Source organism: Mytilus galloprovincialis, chromosome 3, assembly GCF_965363235.1.
Source record: "Mytilus galloprovincialis chromosome 3, xbMytGall1.hap1.1, whole genome shotgun sequence".
NCBI classification, from domain to species: domain Eukaryota; kingdom Metazoa; phylum Mollusca; class Bivalvia; order Mytilida; family Mytilidae; genus Mytilus; species Mytilus galloprovincialis.
This window is the reverse complement of record NC_134840.1, coordinates 77,366,712-77,383,896: the sequence shown is the minus strand read 5'-3', so window position 1 is coordinate 77,383,896 and position 17,185 is coordinate 77,366,712. Positions and strand designations below refer to the sequence as shown.

The following is a 17,185-nucleotide window of genomic DNA, read 5'->3' as shown; positions in this document are numbered from 1 at the left end:
TTTACTACATCCAGGTTAGTACGTTAAAAAAATGAACGACAGTGGTATTCTTTTATTATTCTGAAATACAACTATTACCTTTAAAGGCACACTCCATTGCATAATATAATTTAAATAACAAGTGTTATATGAAAATGAAAAACCATTGTGCATGAAATGTTGAATAAATAAATTATATTTTGAATTTTTTGGTGATATAATAGTATCTAGCTCGTCTCGATCTTATATGATTATAGTTTCAATCTCCGTCCGAGTCTGATCAAATTTCGTGAAAGTCATATTTGCTGCTTCTCCGTTTAGGACGTTTATGAATGAATTTCTCAAAATTTAAGTTTTAGATATTGGTAATCATATTGATAATCAAATTGAATAACAAATGAATATATTTCAAGATGTTAAAACAAAAGTTCAGAAAGTTAAAAGAATGTATGGAAACTGCCCAGATGCTGTATCAACCTAACAAAGGATTCCCCTAAAATTGTTTTCATAAATTTGACATGTCATTTAGATACAAGTATATAGATTTCGATTAAAACAAAAGTGTTTATATACAAACCCATTCAGAACCTCATATGTCTTGAAGGGTACTTCAATCAACCACAGCATGAAAAATTAGGTCTACCTCTTTAAAATGGTTTCTGTTCTGGAAACTATTTATAGTGAAATGACATGGCGAATTCGGTTAGGGGAGTTGAACATAAATAAAAATTGAAATTGACAAGAATTATGCAATAGTTTTTGATTAAATGTTTTAAGTGTTGCATAGACTTTGATTTCTTTGTATATATGAATTTAGTGTCTGCTGTGTTCTTAATTTATTTAAAGCTAGATGTCAAGGCTCGTTTGAAAAGTGTCATACTTTTCAAGCTTTTTTTGGGTGATTATAAGACACCGGTTTATCAATGCAAATATTTATGTAATAAAATCTTGTGTGTTATACATTATAGTTTTATTTATTCCTGAATGCACAGTGAAGAATTAACGTGTTTGTAAAACCCATTTCTTCGCAGAATATTATCAGTAAACATTATGATAAATTAAAGAGACCATACTTGACTGATGATAAAATATCGTAAATTCATTAGGAAGAGGCAAATCGAGGTAACACCGAAAAATCAAAGAAAGTACATGAAATGAAAAAGAAGCAAGGTTGGGTGGGTTTACATAGTAAGCGTCTCCTATATCATGCTTAAAAATAAAATATTCCTAAGTCGAATGGAGTGATTAACTTTGGTTTGCATAATTTCTGGTGTTAATTTATAGATTACCTTAGCTGAATTTGGCAAAACTTTTAGGAATTTTGGTCATCAATGCTCTTTAACTTCGTACTTTATTTGGTCTTTTTAACTTTTTTGAATTCGAGCGTCACTGATGAGTCTTATGAAGACGAAACGCGTCTGGCGTATATACAAAATTTAGTCCTAGTATCTATGATGAGTTTATTCATACACACTCAGGAAGGAAACACAATAAACAGGGAGTCACAATTAGTAGGTCCTATATTTAAAGGGAGTCAACCAGTTGGTAACTTGTACTATCGCTGTTAGATATAAATATAAAATTTTTCTTTGCAAAATGACAGCTTAAACCCACATTAAAATTGGTTGCATGAAATCTGCAAACGGACTTTTTTCAAAACACTGGCATTTACTTTGAAATTGTTGATTCAAAAAAATTTGTGTGCATTCAGTATTGAAATTGTGGCCATTGACAAAAATGTGAAAATAATGATTGATGGAAATGGAAGGAAGCTGTTTTTTTCAAGGATGAAAATAACATGCTTTAAACAAAAAGTCAATTTGAGTATTAGGAAGATATGAGAATATTTAATATATATATATGTTTGTTTGTTCTGTTGGTATTGACATCCTTTTTCTGTGGCCTTTGTCAAATTTTGCTGATGGCAAGTCACCTTTGATACCAAATGAAAATACCACTTTTTGTGCGTCTGAATCACTCTTTGGGTTTACAATCTTCCAGAATGCTTAAACCCCAAAAATTGGAATCAAAGGATGTATAACTACTTGAAAACATGACAAGTTATATGACCAGGAGGTACACGAATAAGAATAGCCAAGTTCACTGTGTTAACTTAACTTTAGGGAGTAAGAACCTAAGATTCCTAATAATTTCGAAATTTATCAAATCAAAATTTAAGACCAGTATGTTATTAGTCAAGTGAGTGCAGAATGACTTGAGTACTGAACTGATGAAAAACCCGTGGACTTAACACCACCAGCAGCAGTATGGACCCAGTGCTAGAACATGAATAGAACTATGTATTTGGTGCCTCTAAAGCTATGCATTCATTTCGAAAGGAATGAGAGCTTTTTTTCTCTTCAGATTCCTATACTCTGCTTTATTATAGTCATCTCATCTACTACTGTTTGTTAATACTCCAAATATACGCAGTGAGGTTTATATTCTTCAGATCATATAAATAAAAGCAACAGTAGAATACCGCTGTTCAAAACTCATAATTCCATGGACAAAAAGAAATCGGGGTATCCATGGCAATTTCAATCAATTTATTAATGATATATAGTCAGATATCAAATTTGCGAAATGATGTTGATATAATTGCAATACAATACATGCATTTGAACATATAAAGAAAGCGACTTTATCAAGAATTTAAAAAAAAAGTTGCAGAAACTAATGCATAGCATATGACTATATGTGTTATACCTACAATAATGGACAAAAGGAGATAACTTATTCAAAATAAAAATTACCTTAATGTTTTATTTTGCTTAATACGATGCAAAATTTCAAAAGTTTTCAGTGCAAAATGAAAGCGGTCTATAATGTCTGTGCTCACTGGTGATTGGTTTGTGTCGCTTCTTCAAATACTAGGTTGATTTAATTTATATGTGCCTGTTTCATAAGGCTATCAAACTCGGTGTAGGTCAGTGAAATATGTTTCTAGAAACCAACAAAATACCTTGTGTAACAAGATTGGTACAAAAAAAAATCAATAATTTAAAACAAAAATGCACAGCAAAGTTCTTAAATGAAAATAATATCAGTTAAAAGGCTAGGAAAAAATGATTCCATGAGAAAATGTATATGTAAGATTCGCTTGGCCTTGACATAATATTAATGATTCATTGATTATCGATTGCTGTAATTCTTTTGAAAGTTTAGGTATGTTTGTCATTTGATATAATTCATAGTTCAACTATATTTATTTTTTAGAAAAAATGTAGATTAATGTAAATTTGTCCAACTGACAGGGTCCACCTAACTTCTATCTCATTTTCATTGAGCAGGATTAATTTTTCATAATTATGCCTGTAATATTGATTACGTTATGAGTTTCAGTTTTTGTAGGTCAAAAGTCATTTCATGCTATCTGCTTAATCATTGTTAGGTCAAGGGAACAATACAAATATATATTCGGCTTTTATGGTACACACCTAGTGTGAATTTTTAAATTTCATATATTTACTCATCGGTATTACTAAAGAGATATTACTTGCGAAATGCACACCTGGATTAGTCAAATTGGTACCGTAAATGGTATTGTGTTATTTGCTTCATAACATACAGTTCTTACATTGTATACCGTTGCATTGATGGTTTTTACGTTTGAATATATTCTCAAATATTGAATCGTCCTGAATATGCATGAAATATTTGCCACTGGACGTTAAGCAACCAACAATCAATCAAATATTGAATTGTATTTTATTACAATCAGGTTACTACGTTAAATAAACGAAAGACAGTGTTATACTTTTATAATTCTGAAATATAACCGTTAATATGATTTTTAAAGGCACAATCGATTGCATAATATTTATTCAAATTTCAACATTTATGTGAAAAATGAAAAATCATTGTGCATTAAATGCATCTAGTTCGTCTCGATATTATGTGATTATGGGTTTCAATCTCTGTCCGAGTCTGATCAAATTCTCTGAAATTAACATTTGCTGCTTCTCCATTTAGGAAGTTTATGAAGTAATTTCTGGAAATCTAAATTTCAAATATTAGAAATTAAATTGAATAACAAATGAATTTCAAAGTTAGATTTCAAAACGTTAAAACAAAAATTTAGAAAAGTTAAAAGAATGTCTGAAAACTACCAGATGCTGTATTAACCTATCAAAGGGTTTTCCTATAAATGTGACTGGCTCCTTAAATGGTTAGATTTCGATTCAAATGAAAGTGTTTATATAGAGACCCATCTGTATATTTTATAGATGATGTCCTTGTCTTTTTTAAGACCAGTCAAATAATTTTAAACGATAGACATGTATAAGTATATGTCCAAATCTTTAAACGAATCCATATATTGATTTCTTAACCGAAACAATAGTAGACAATGATCACTAAATTCAAAAGAAATCGATAGATATATTTGCATGGCAGATATAAAATGTACTAGTATATTAATTCTTTGGTTGTAGGCTGTTGATTGATTGATTGTTGGTTGCTTAACGTCCAGTGGCAAATATTTCATGCATATTCAGGACGAGAACAAGTTAACAATAAGCACAATAGGTAGGTAGTTATAATAGAGGATGATGGTCGGGGAAATTTGAACTGCCACTGGAAAATGAGGGTATATTGAATAGAGACAGAAATTTTGCCTTGCAACAGGCCACTTATAGACCCCTCAAAGAGTTGTTGCAAGGGTTCCTAACGTGCAAAGAGCGTGATACTCTCTTTACACGAGGCATCGAATTTAACGTCCCCCTTTTGACCGGACGTGACTGCGAACTTGATACATTCCGTACAGCCAAACGGACGCCCCACTTCGGCAAGTGTTTTACTGCCGGTCTGGAGAGAACCAACTGACCATATTTCTATACCCCCGGCACCCTTGGGGTGTGTAGGCTGTTGAAATTATATTTAAAGTAAATTGAAAATAAATAAAACAGTAATAAAATAATGATCAATTCACTACTGTTTTCAATTAGGTTCTTATTTTTACCATTTCTTTTGGCTAATTAAATTGTGTTGACCAGTGGATAGAACAAGCACTCAAAAATACGCTAATTTGACAGTAGGTTTGAAAAAGGTAAAATTATTCATATTTATTCCCCTTCGTATTGATTTTTTTTTTATAGTTCTTGTGGCCTTAAAATAAATTCCAGTATCAAATATATATATGTAAGGCATATGAAATTGTCTTGCTTTAAATGCTTTTCATAGGAGTGACATGCATCACTAGATATCAAAGTCAGACGCCTTTCTAGGTACACTAAAAATAATCTAAATGCTCAAATTAGATAAAAAAAAATAGATTAAAATAAATAATTGTACATGAACAGTATGAAAAATATGCAAATGGACCAAAGCAAATGGATGTTTACAACGTCATCTCACTGTGAGATGTAAAAGGTTGCTTGATAACAAATTGTGAAAAAAACTCAAAAGAAATTATCACGGCCTGATATAAGCTAACAACTTTAAACGAAAATTAAATATGACAAACAGCAACAAACGGCAATCACTGAACTACCTACTATGTTCGTTTTGATCACACATTGTTGTCAACATAATGGCATTGTCTGCGACTGTCATACAAGTGAAAGGTTTAGCTAGCTATAAAACCAGGGTTAATCCACCACATCTACATAAGAAAATGTCTGTATCAAGTCAGGAATATGACAGTTGTTTTCCATTCGTTTAATGTGGTTGAGCTTTTGATTTTGCAATTTGATAGGAGGCTCTTTCCGTTTTGAATTTTCCTTGGAGTTCGATATTTTTGGTATTTTACTATCAACTACAGACTCCCTGATTGGAACAGGCAGATAAAGATTTTCCGATGTAACACGTCTGTCATCGGACCGATATCCAATGTAGCCTTATGCCAAATGACATCAACAGAAGTCGCTTTAACTAATGGCAAATGTTAGTTGCAAATAGCATGATAATAACAAAGCAAAGCTAGTATGATACAGCTAATAATTAAAAAAGTTTAATTGCAAAGCAACATTCATTACATAGGATATTTTTTTTATGACATAAAAAATCCTTTTCCTATTTCATCGTCTTCCTCCAGTGAAAATGAAGAAGTTCCAGTGTAGTGTCCATTGCCTGACACCTCTACCACGACAGCATCAAAGTGTTCACATTTCACTGCTTTTACAGGTGTCGCTCTGTATTTGCCTCCAGTTCTACTTTCAAATACCCTTGTTTGGTCTAGCTTTATCAGTCCTCTACCGTACTGTTGAGCTATCCTAGCACATGATCCTGACCCACATGGTGCCCGTCCCACCTATATAAATCAAATTACATTGTGTTTTAGGTTTTGTTAGCTTGATATATCTATTTCCAACGATTCAACGAAATCATTATATTTTTCTGCAACTATGCGAAAAACACAGTTGTATTTATTTTCAGAAGTTCGTAAGACATTAGTTTGTCGGACATTGGCATAAGGGCTTGAGAATTCTTACAGTCATTGCGATGCAACAAAAACTGCCAAAATAGCCTCATTTTGAGATCTTGTGAAAAATCAATAGATATGAGCAACAGCTTTACCCTAACAAAATTGTCTAATAAAAGAAATTTACAAAAATGTTAATATGTGTAAACAAATCATTTTGGGTAACGCTGTTGCTATGTTTATCTGGACATAAAATCTTTGCACGAACTTGCCATTTTCGGTAAATATATAAATTTCGACAGACGAATGACATTATAGTAACATCAAAAGTATAAACTTTAGTGTCGGATTATATTTACCTGTTAATTAATCAATATAATTGATATAATTTTGAAAGTTTTGGAGGAGTTTACTAGTTTTTCAATTAGAGAGGACATATAATCTTCTATTTTCCTATATTTACATTTAGTTACATGCATTGAATTATGCTATAATGAGTACATTCGAACATTCAATATTAAATTCCAGTACTACACGGAGTATGAACAAAATACCTCATCATAGATACAAGGATTAAAAGACGCGTATTTCGTCTACAAAATTCTTATCAGTAAAAAAAAAAGTTTAAAAGGCCATATAATCAAAGAACGAAAGGCATTATGAAAACTAAAATTTAGAAAACACGATTATTATTTAATTATGAGTAATATACCGCATTATCTGCATATAAGGTAAAGTTGGTCGTTACTTCTTCGTTGTGTCCATCTTTCCCATCAGTGACAATAATTCCATATATATACGAAATGTTTGCATCACTATTTTCTGGGTGTATCACTTTATAATGGGTTCTCAGCTCGCCTGAAATCAATCACAATACAAAATAAGTTGTACATTTTTGTGACTTTGTCATTGTACGGGCCATACAATTTTACCGATGTTCGACCATTTTGGCTATTTAAAATCAATCTTTTTTTCACGATGCCTACATATTTTGACATCATTAAAGTACAATACGTGAACTAGGGTATAATGAGACCTATAATCAAAGTGCTTAGTTATGACTGTCTGAACTCTGGCAGAATTATAGTCATTGGACGTTCATGTAATGTACTGGTTCAAAGGTTTACTTTTTAAGATCTGTCGTTTTTGAGCTGAAGTTTTGTATATTCGCGTATTTTCAAATTTGATTTGAGTTGCATTTCGTTTAATAGACGTTTGTCGATGATTAATTTTTTAATATATTGATATGGTGACTACAAGATCGAGTTTCAATAGTGCTGGTTGACCTACTTTTGCAAGCAGGGTATTCGTTTAAAACTGAAACATCTAGTTTAAAAAAAAAGTTCACAAATAATTTGAAGCAATGAAGGTTTACGATTACAAAATTGTGATGTATATATTTCAAAGTATTACAATCGATTGCATGAAAATATAAATTGAAGAGTCAATATGCGGAGAGTTAAACAAAAACAATTCATGTTAGTTCATAACGACAGACTCTTTTATGAATATCCAATAATACGACCGGAATAGTATTGCACGAATCATGGGCCATTCTCATCCTTATTACTGTTGACATCGTCTATAATATTTTGCAAATTTTTAAAAATTTCTAAGTTGACAACAACAATTACATAATAACTTTCCTGAAACCTCTTTCATCTTGGCCGAAGAACAATCATTTTCCAAATTAAACTGTGAAGAAGGAACAATAGCATAGAAACCACCACCATAGGCTATATCGACAAAAATTTGTCCAAATTCTGGTACATTAACTGACACGTCTGTAAAAACAATATAAACATAACATATAAAACGCTATATCAATTCCACAATGCAATATTACGAGCCTGTGCATGCATCATCAACAGGCTTTTCCATAGACATATAAAACAGAAGATGTCGTTTATAATGTTTATTTTGTTCACACATTTTTATCTAAACTAGTATATATAATGAATTGTATACGACTGTTATACAAGTGAGAGGTTTAGATAGCTATAAAACAATGTTTAATCCATTATTTTCTATATAAGAACATGTTTGTTCCAAATCAGGAATATGACAGTTGTTGTTCAGTCGTGTGTTGTGTGTCATGGTTTGATTTTGACATTTGATTAAGGACTTTCTGCTTTGAATTTTTATCGGAGTAATGTTCTGTTTTTTGTTGGTTTTTTTAATTCTTTTGAAGATTTATTTTACACTTTTGAAGATTTTTTTGTTTAATTATTTCTTTTAAGTAAGCGGTTCCCAATTACAAATTGTAAATTCAAAAAGTATGAAAATGTTTTAATTATTACAAAAAGTACAACCGTACAATGAAAGCAAAATTCATATTGTCAAAACATATAATTATCTATAAAAAACCCGTAAAGTTCCAACTTGAGAAACCAATATATACCAATTCGAGAGTTGAAGGCAGAATATAATCATTCATTTCAATCTAAATTGTAAGAAACAAAAACCTGTTTTACTTGATAAAACAAGAAACAACTAAAGAGATATAAAAAATGTGATATGCGTGCTAATGAGACAACTAGATCTGTTAGTAGTTTGTTCTTATCTGTTGTGCTTTTATGTGGCTGTCCAAGGCTTGAAGCCTTCAACCTAGTAGTTGTCGTTTGTTACTGTATATCTTATCTGTGTTTGCTTTTCGCTTAATGTTTTGTATATAAAAGAGGGATGAAAGATACCAGAGGGACAGTCAAACTCATAAATCGAAAATAAACTGACAACACCATGGCTAAAAATGAAAAATAGAAACAGACAAACAATAGTACACTTGACACAACATAGAAAACTAAAGAAAAAACAACACGAACCCACCAAAAACTAGGGGTGATCTCGTGCTTCGGAAGGGTAAGCAGATCCTGCTCCACATGTGGCAACCGTCGTGTTGCTCATGTAATAACAAATCCGGTAAATAGTCAAATTCGGTAGGTCACATTCATGAAAGGAAAGGGGATTGTAGTTACGAGCTAATGAACATATCCGATATCATCTGTGAAACGGTTATTCCATAACGGTCAACCAACTCGTGGTGATTGCGTCCGTAAAATGTACGAAGGGATGATTTCAACTTCACCATTTGGAACTCTTGGTTTATTAGCTTCCTTGTGAGCAGCAACCCTCTATCAAGAACATCATGATAGGATAGTAAATCAGCCGGTTATTGTTCTCGTTTGAATTGTATTACATTGGTAAGGTGGAAACCTTTTAAAGCTTGCTATGCAGTATGATTTTTCTCATTGATTGTTCTTTTTTTCTTATTTTGGTATTCTGAATTTGGTAGCCTTTTCTACAAAATTTATGATAAATTGGCGACGCATATTCTTCTAAAAGCCTCACTTACTAATAAAAAATCCGCCACACAGAATGCTCGATCAACTCAGAGATGATTAAAACTAATAACGAAACTTATTTTTTACAATGTATACCTTTTTCATACAAAAAGGAAGGAACACTTAAAAAGCTAACAGCTCCTGTTTTCTTTCCATCATTTTGTACCTTAACCTCGACAAGTCCACATGGACACTGGATTTTAACAACTGTTTGAGGTATGGTAGGATTTCTAACAATGCCTTTATCTACTAAATATCTTCCTAAGGACATAGTAGCATCCCCACACATAGGGCCATATCCTTCATTATGCATATGATCTGGTGGAACCAGTAGTACACCAATCAAATCAAAGTGTCCTCGAGGTTCCCACATCAAGAGCTTACGCAGATGATCATGTTCTTGTATTAAGTAGTCCATCTTTTTTCGAAGTGTGTCTCCTAGTATTTTCGGAAACCCCTTTTCTATTATTCTGATTGGCTGTCCACAGGTATGCATTTCAATTGTTACAAAAGTAGTCATGTCTCTGATCTACAAATAAATTGATCAAGACAATGTAGAGGATATTCAGATTTAAATTTGTCGCAAGATTATGCAATAGATTTCTTGATAAATACACATTACTTATTTCATTCTTGATTCATGTTATTTCTTTACCTATAAAATGTGAATACATGATTGTGCGATTCGGTTGTATAAGAATAAAGTAAAATATCGTTATCTTTTATATTTCAGGCTTCTTAATGTTTTTTAAAAACAATTGTATATCAAAATATAATTAACAGGAAGAATATGGGTCACATGGACACCTTGCCCCGCTTGCACTTTCCCACTACCATATATAATGAACCACGAAATTTTGGTCAAAACCCTAATTGTGTACGTTTAATCAAAATCGTATACAATGTTATGTTTGTTAGCTTTTATTGATAAGATGTGTAGAACATTATATCTTTTATTGAATACATAAGTCTAGAATTAATACATCTGCATTAACCAAATCAAAAATACACAATGTTCCAAACATAATGGAAACAGATATTTTATAATCCAAAAACAATTGAGACAATGACTCGATTATCAAATACACACGCACATACACGTTCCTTTTACAAGTATTTTTTTATCGCTTTTTCTTTGTACTTTGCAAGTTTTAGATGTCTATTTTGTTACAACTGTATTCGAAACTATTGTGCTTTTAATTTAAAATTTTAACAATTTATTCAAGTCGCAGGGTGAGAAAATCTTCCGGGGTTACGATTTGGTCATGTCTTACGCTTAGAAAACGCACCATCCACGAATCCTATAAGGATGCGTTTTTAAAAGAATTGATGATTAATCAGTTCCTCAACATGAAATTAAGAGAATTTTATATATAAAGGTATGAGTTGGATTGAAACGGAGCATGAACTTGTATTTGTATGGTGACAGTTATGTCAGATTTACTTCGACTCATTTCATTAAGGCCTGTTTGAGACTAAATATGGCCAAGATGAACAAAAGCTATAGGTGAAATATAAATATCTATTACGTCAACTTTATTGACTAGATTAACAAAAAGGAATTTGTATTTATTTTATTATCAATATTTTGTAAAATATAGGTTTTTACGTTTTTCTCCGGCAATCAACAATAAACAAGCAAGTAGAAAAAAATCGAATCAAATGAAGTTCTATTGAATCTATATATTCTTTTTCTTTCATATTCATTCTTATTTCTTATTAAGCACCCTTTAAATAAATAAATGTCTACACTCACCGGCTGTGTGTTACCCTTCATTCAGGTCAAGTTCTTGAAGCATATAAATTATAGGTAAATGGGATAAATATTCAGTTTAACAATTTATCAAATAAAGCTATTAGGTATACTATGTCTAACAGACAGGAACCGAGTATACTAAGATATATAATAAAAAGTATTAATAGTTTAACATATAGTTTACAACAATAGAAGTTGAATATCAACTTTTCATGCTCTAACAATAAAAAGGCGAAAATATAAATCACAAGTTTGTAAGAGAATTCTATAAATAAGAACACACTCACACAAGAACCACGCAAAACAAAACATATATTAAACACACGATGAGCAGGGTGCTCAGTTTCTATGTATAGTCGTTTCTAGACTGTTTGCATTTCCGTCGTTTTTGTTTTTTACAATGGTGTTTTCGGTATTTGTTTGACATGATTTCAATTGTTGTTATAGCGTCTTCTCTCCCATTCTAATAAAGATTAGAAAAAAAAAATAACAAAAATAATACCTAACGGAAAGTTTCCTCTATCAAATAAAAAGCTCAATCACAATAAACGAATGGAAAACAAAAAAAGTTAATTAACAATACCGAACTCCAAGTAAAATTCTGAACGGAAAAAAGAAGAAAATTTACAAAAATACCGAACATTTTCCTAAGCAAATGGCAAAATAAAAAGGTCAAACAACTGTCATATTCATGACTTAGGATTTCGAAAAAAGTGGATTAAACCTGGTTGTTATAGCTAGCGTAACTATTCACTTGTTTGACAGTCGCAAAAGATTCCATTATATTGACAACATTGTGTGCGCAAAATAAACTAGGTTGCTGACTTAGGACAATACTTTATTTAAAGAAAATGTGGATCAGTTACCAATCAATGAGACAATTTGCCAGCAGAGACAACATTACGTAGAAATTACCAACTATAAGTTATCATGCTACGATAAATAATGAATAAAACCCCATAACGCATAGCAATTAAGCTATTACAGACCCCCACTCAAGTATTTAAAATGTTAAACAAGTAAATTTACATATGACATGGATGAACTTGAAATTTTAAAATTTACATCGGTCAGTCGATTTACAAAAGGTATATCAAATAATATATGTCTTTGATTTATTTTAAAGGTAAATTTTTCAGTAGATATATGGTTATTTTTGTTGAATTTATTGACCAGCTCAGGTGGAGTATAGTAATTGTCCATCATTGGAAAACACATATATGGTGGCAATATGTTGCTTGTTTTAGGTACTACCAGAACTTGTACCATGTTTAATTTACTTTTACTTACATTGAATTCGCATATAATTGTTAAAACTCACATTTCCTACTGTAATTTATCAACCCTCGGCACAAAAATATTTAATTGATCATCTGAGACCGCATGTAATTTTCTTTTTTTTTTCCTAAGGTGAACTTCGGCTTTGTTGAATTATTTGTGTATGTTGTCTTGCTGATTTGTTTTCATTTCAAATATTTATTCATCTATCATAGTGTTCAAGATAATAGCCAAAATACTAGGATTATCCTTTCAAGAAGTAAATCACATTTGTGGCGGATTACAATGTACCTATATTAGGCAAAACCGTTCGGAATTATGGTTAGAAAGCTCTTCAAATTCCTTTAAAAAACACTGGTTGGGATTCATATTGCGTCCAGGGCCGAGTGACTAGTAGTTCAATTAATGCTGGCATTGAATTGACTACTTGGAAAGTATAGCAAGGTCATTTCGATAAAGTTCTACTTGAAAATCCAAAAGTACCCCTCCTCGGAGAAACGAAATCTAAGATGAAATATAAATCTAAAAATGAAATCAATGTGGTTCTATATTATTAGACCAATTTCTTTTTATCCCTAAATGACTTTTTATGGAGAAGGTTTATTATAGAAAAAAAGATCGTCATTTTGTTTGTTAACAATATAGATATATATCTGAGGGTTTATCTGTGGGCTTATAATATAGACCAGCTGGACACCCCTTGAAATCTTTTGTACATACTAGTACCTCTCTTGTACATTCTATTCCTATAAAATTATAGTATGGATACAATTAATTGTATAAATTCAAATCTGCATATAGCTGTGGAAAAAAATGTCGTCGTCCAGTGCCAATTTATTAAGACATAATTTGTTTGCACATTTAATTTTATCATATGTATCTCTAGTTGTAGAATTTTATAATCAACATTTATATTTCACTTCCATGTTTTAAGAATATCGATTTCCATTTAAAATAAACGCGCTTGAAACCCTGTGTTTCTACTAACATGTGACATTGTTTGTATTTGGTGATTCAAGATCGTCTACTACCATGTGACTTTGTTTGCATTTGGTTTTTCACCTGACGTAGTAGAAAAACACAGTGAACACGAACGTTTTTCACAGAGATCATCGATCGGTAATAATATATTTCATACCTATTCTACTTCATTTAATTAGTAGTATGTTATAACCCTTATTTAATATCGTATTTTTCTAATTAACAATAGTATCATTACCCTAATTTTTGAATTCATACTTCCTTCATATGAATAGATTCGTCAAAATACCACAAGGAGAGAAAGTAAATATAGAAACTTCGTCTTACTTGAGATCATACCACGCCTAAAAATTTTCATCCGTGATATTATAAAACATAGAATTCATAAAAAGATATTAGTGTCAAAAGCTAAAAAGAATGAACTGAGAATCCTAATTTAATATATACTGAGCAAGAAAAGAAAAGCATTTGTTTTATGATTATTTTTAATTATTTTCTTTAAAAAAAACAATGTTTAAAATATTATCAGTGATAGAAAAGAGGGACGAAAGATACCAGAGGAACAGTCAAACTCAAAGATAGAAAATAAACTGACAACACTCTGGATAAAAAATAAAAAGCCAAACAGACAAATAATAGTACATAAAACTAAAGACTAAGCAACATGAACCCCACACAAAACGCGGTGATCTCAGGTGCTCAGGAAGGGCAAGCAGATCCGGCTCCCGTCGTGTTGCTTATGTTTTTACAAATCCGGTAAATAGTCTAATTCGGTAGGTCACATTCGTGAAAAGAGAAGGGTATTGCAGCTACGACATAATGAACATATGTGATATCATCTGTGAAACGTTTATTCCATAAACATTACATGCATGGGTCGCGTTTTATTTTCAAAATAAATAATATTGAAAAGAGGAACTGAAAGTTCATGTCCCATATTTAACGGTTTCAAATTCCGTTTAATTTCTAAAGAACAAAGTCTCTATTTCAATAAATGAAGAACTGTAAATGTGTACGTAACAATACAACTAAGTGCCATAAATGCATATGATTTTTAATTGATTTACAGGAAAGGAAAATATTAAACATTGTTATATAATATTGTTTCTTTTTCTCATGTTAAGATTTATTTAGAAATGGCTTCTTCAGTTCCATGTGGACCCTGTGTTCATGACAGCATGAAAAAAAATGCAGAGAAATGGTGTACCGAATGCAACGAAGGGTTTTGTAATGTATGTGAAAATGCACACAGAGCAATGAAAATATCGAGAGACCATAATTTGATCCAAATCGGCGATTACCTTAGAATTGAAAATGTTAAGGTTTGCTTTGAGTGTAAGGAGCACGGGTCCAAACTTGAGATGTATTGCAAGTTGCATGAAATGCCTATTTGTTTGGCATGCTTTCCAGCCAAGCACAGCAGTTGTTCCGATGCCATTATTCCTCTAGCAGAAGCTGCGAAAAATGTGAAAACATCGACTTCTCTGGCGGACTTAGAACGTACTATTAACAACACAATAGAAAACATACAAGAATGTGTTAAGGAACGCGAGACAGCTACAGAAAGAATGGAAACGCAAGAAATTAGAATTAGGAAACTTATCTCTATAACACGACAGAATATAAATAAACATTTAGATGATCTGGAAAGAAAATTATTAAATGATTTGTCAACGACATATTCATCTTGTAAGTCAAAATATCTGAAGTTAACGAACAAACTTACTACAATTGAAAAGGTAATTAAACGCTTCAAGGAAGAAACATCTCAACTTAAGCGTTTTGCCCCCGACCTACATGTGTTCCTAAGCACGCATCAGATGAACAAAGAGGTCCACGACGAAGTAAAAGCCATTCAAGAAGCTATAAGTTCCATTGATAATTACAACATAGAAATTGAAATACACCAGGGGATTACTTCACAATTAAAAGATGTCGACTGCTTTGCTAAGATAAAAGTGGAAAAAAGTACCATCAGCTTTCCTTTTAAAGATGCAAAGATTGATCAAGCTCAATTACCAGTACAAATTAGAAGAACCGTCCATAATACAAGGCTAGAGTTGAGAAAGAAGATCACAATTCAGCAAAGGGGAAGTATAATGTACATTTCAGGGTGTACTTTTTTGGCAAATGGTAACTTATTGATTGCAGATACCAATGGACAGGATGTATTATTAGAGTATAACGATGACGAAAAATTTATCCGTGAAATACCAATCTCTGCAACGCCTTATACTATAGCATCAATAGATACCGATCGGATTGCGGTTTCTTATGTTCGACCGTATATTGAGATAATAGATATTAATAAGACAATCGTTATTAAAAGACTGAAATTAAAACACAATTGTTTAGGAATATCATACAGTGACGGGAAGATTTATGTTGTAGTAGGCGGTAAAGGAATAGTGGTATTGGATATGGAAGGAACCATAGTAAATACAATCAAGTGTGACAGCACTGATGTTTTTAATATCACAACTAGCAAAAACAGAATCTACTATACAGAAATCAATCTGTATAGTAGAAGACTGTTAACTGTTGCAGTTCAACTGGAGACAAAATATGGAGTTTCAAGGATAAGTCACTTTTATTCCCTGGAGGAATTGCCGTTGATCATGACCAGAATGTGTTTGTTGTAGATAAACACTCTAATAACCTTCTAATGCTACAAGATTGTGGAAAAGTGAGCAAAACGTTACTTACTGAAGCCGATGGTCTACAGTATTCAACACGACTATTATATAACAACAAAAAGAGCCTCTTGCTAGTGTGCAACAAACAATACAGGGTTTTTTTGTTCAGTGTTATTTAGTTGCAATCCGTTTTGTTGAGGCTGACTATACAAAGGGAATACAAACGTGCACGTGTTAAATATTCGATTGATGCTTTTAACTACGTTCTCTTTGTCATGAACATATACAAAAAAAAAGTTAACTATCAATCAAAACAACTATTGACTGGGATATATGTGTAAAAGGAGATGTGGAGAAAACGTTAGTAACTCAACACCCAATTAGTAAAATAATCAAAATAAATTTTGAGAGTAACATACAATCTTTTATAAATTTTGTTCATTGTTGAATGACGAAGAGTATCATGTTATTTATAAGACAATAACAATCAAAACCAAGGAGTCAACAAAGACTCACAAATTAAAACCAAAGGACATTTACACCAACAGTTATAAATATTAATTAAGAAACAACACGAACTCCAATAAACAACCGGGAGTGAAATCAAGTGTTCCGGAAGGGTAAGCATTCCCTGCACCGTATACGGCACCCGTCGTGTTATTTCTTTGTTCAGTTCGGTAATGATGGAAGGTTATTATGACTGATAAAATTGAGAGTGAAAATGGGCAATATGTCAAAGAGACAACAACCCAACCAAGAGCAGACAACAGCCGAATGCCATCAATGAGTCTCCAAAGCAGCGAGAAAATTTCACACCGGAGGTGGTCCTCAGCTGTCATCATATTAACAA

At 31.9% G+C, this 17,185-nt stretch overlaps 1 protein-coding gene and 1 long non-coding RNA gene across 2 annotated transcripts; one reads left to right on the top strand and one right to left on the bottom strand.

Annotated features, from left to right (window-relative positions):
* Window positions 1–3,726: 3,726 nt before the first annotated feature.
* LOC143066811 (trans-L-3-hydroxyproline dehydratase-like) lies at window positions 3,727–9,997 on the bottom strand. The gene is made up of 4 exons (XM_076239621.1): window positions 9,781–9,997; window positions 7,978–8,127; window positions 7,056–7,201; window positions 3,727–6,232 (listed from the first exon to the last, which is right to left on the bottom strand). Exons 1-4 carry the CDS (start codon window positions 9,995–9,997, stop codon window positions 5,972–5,974), a joined length of 774 nt encoding a protein of 257 aa, XP_076095736.1. The 3' UTR covers window positions 3,727–5,971.
* A 3,752-nt stretch (window positions 9,998–13,749) lies between these two features.
* Window positions 13,750–16,756, top strand: LOC143069014 (uncharacterized). Its single transcript, XR_012976293.1, has 2 exons — window positions 13,750–13,837; window positions 14,824–16,756. It is a non-coding gene; the product is annotated as an uncharacterized LOC143069014 (long non-coding RNA).
* The last annotated feature ends 429 nt before the right edge of the window (window positions 16,757–17,185 follow it).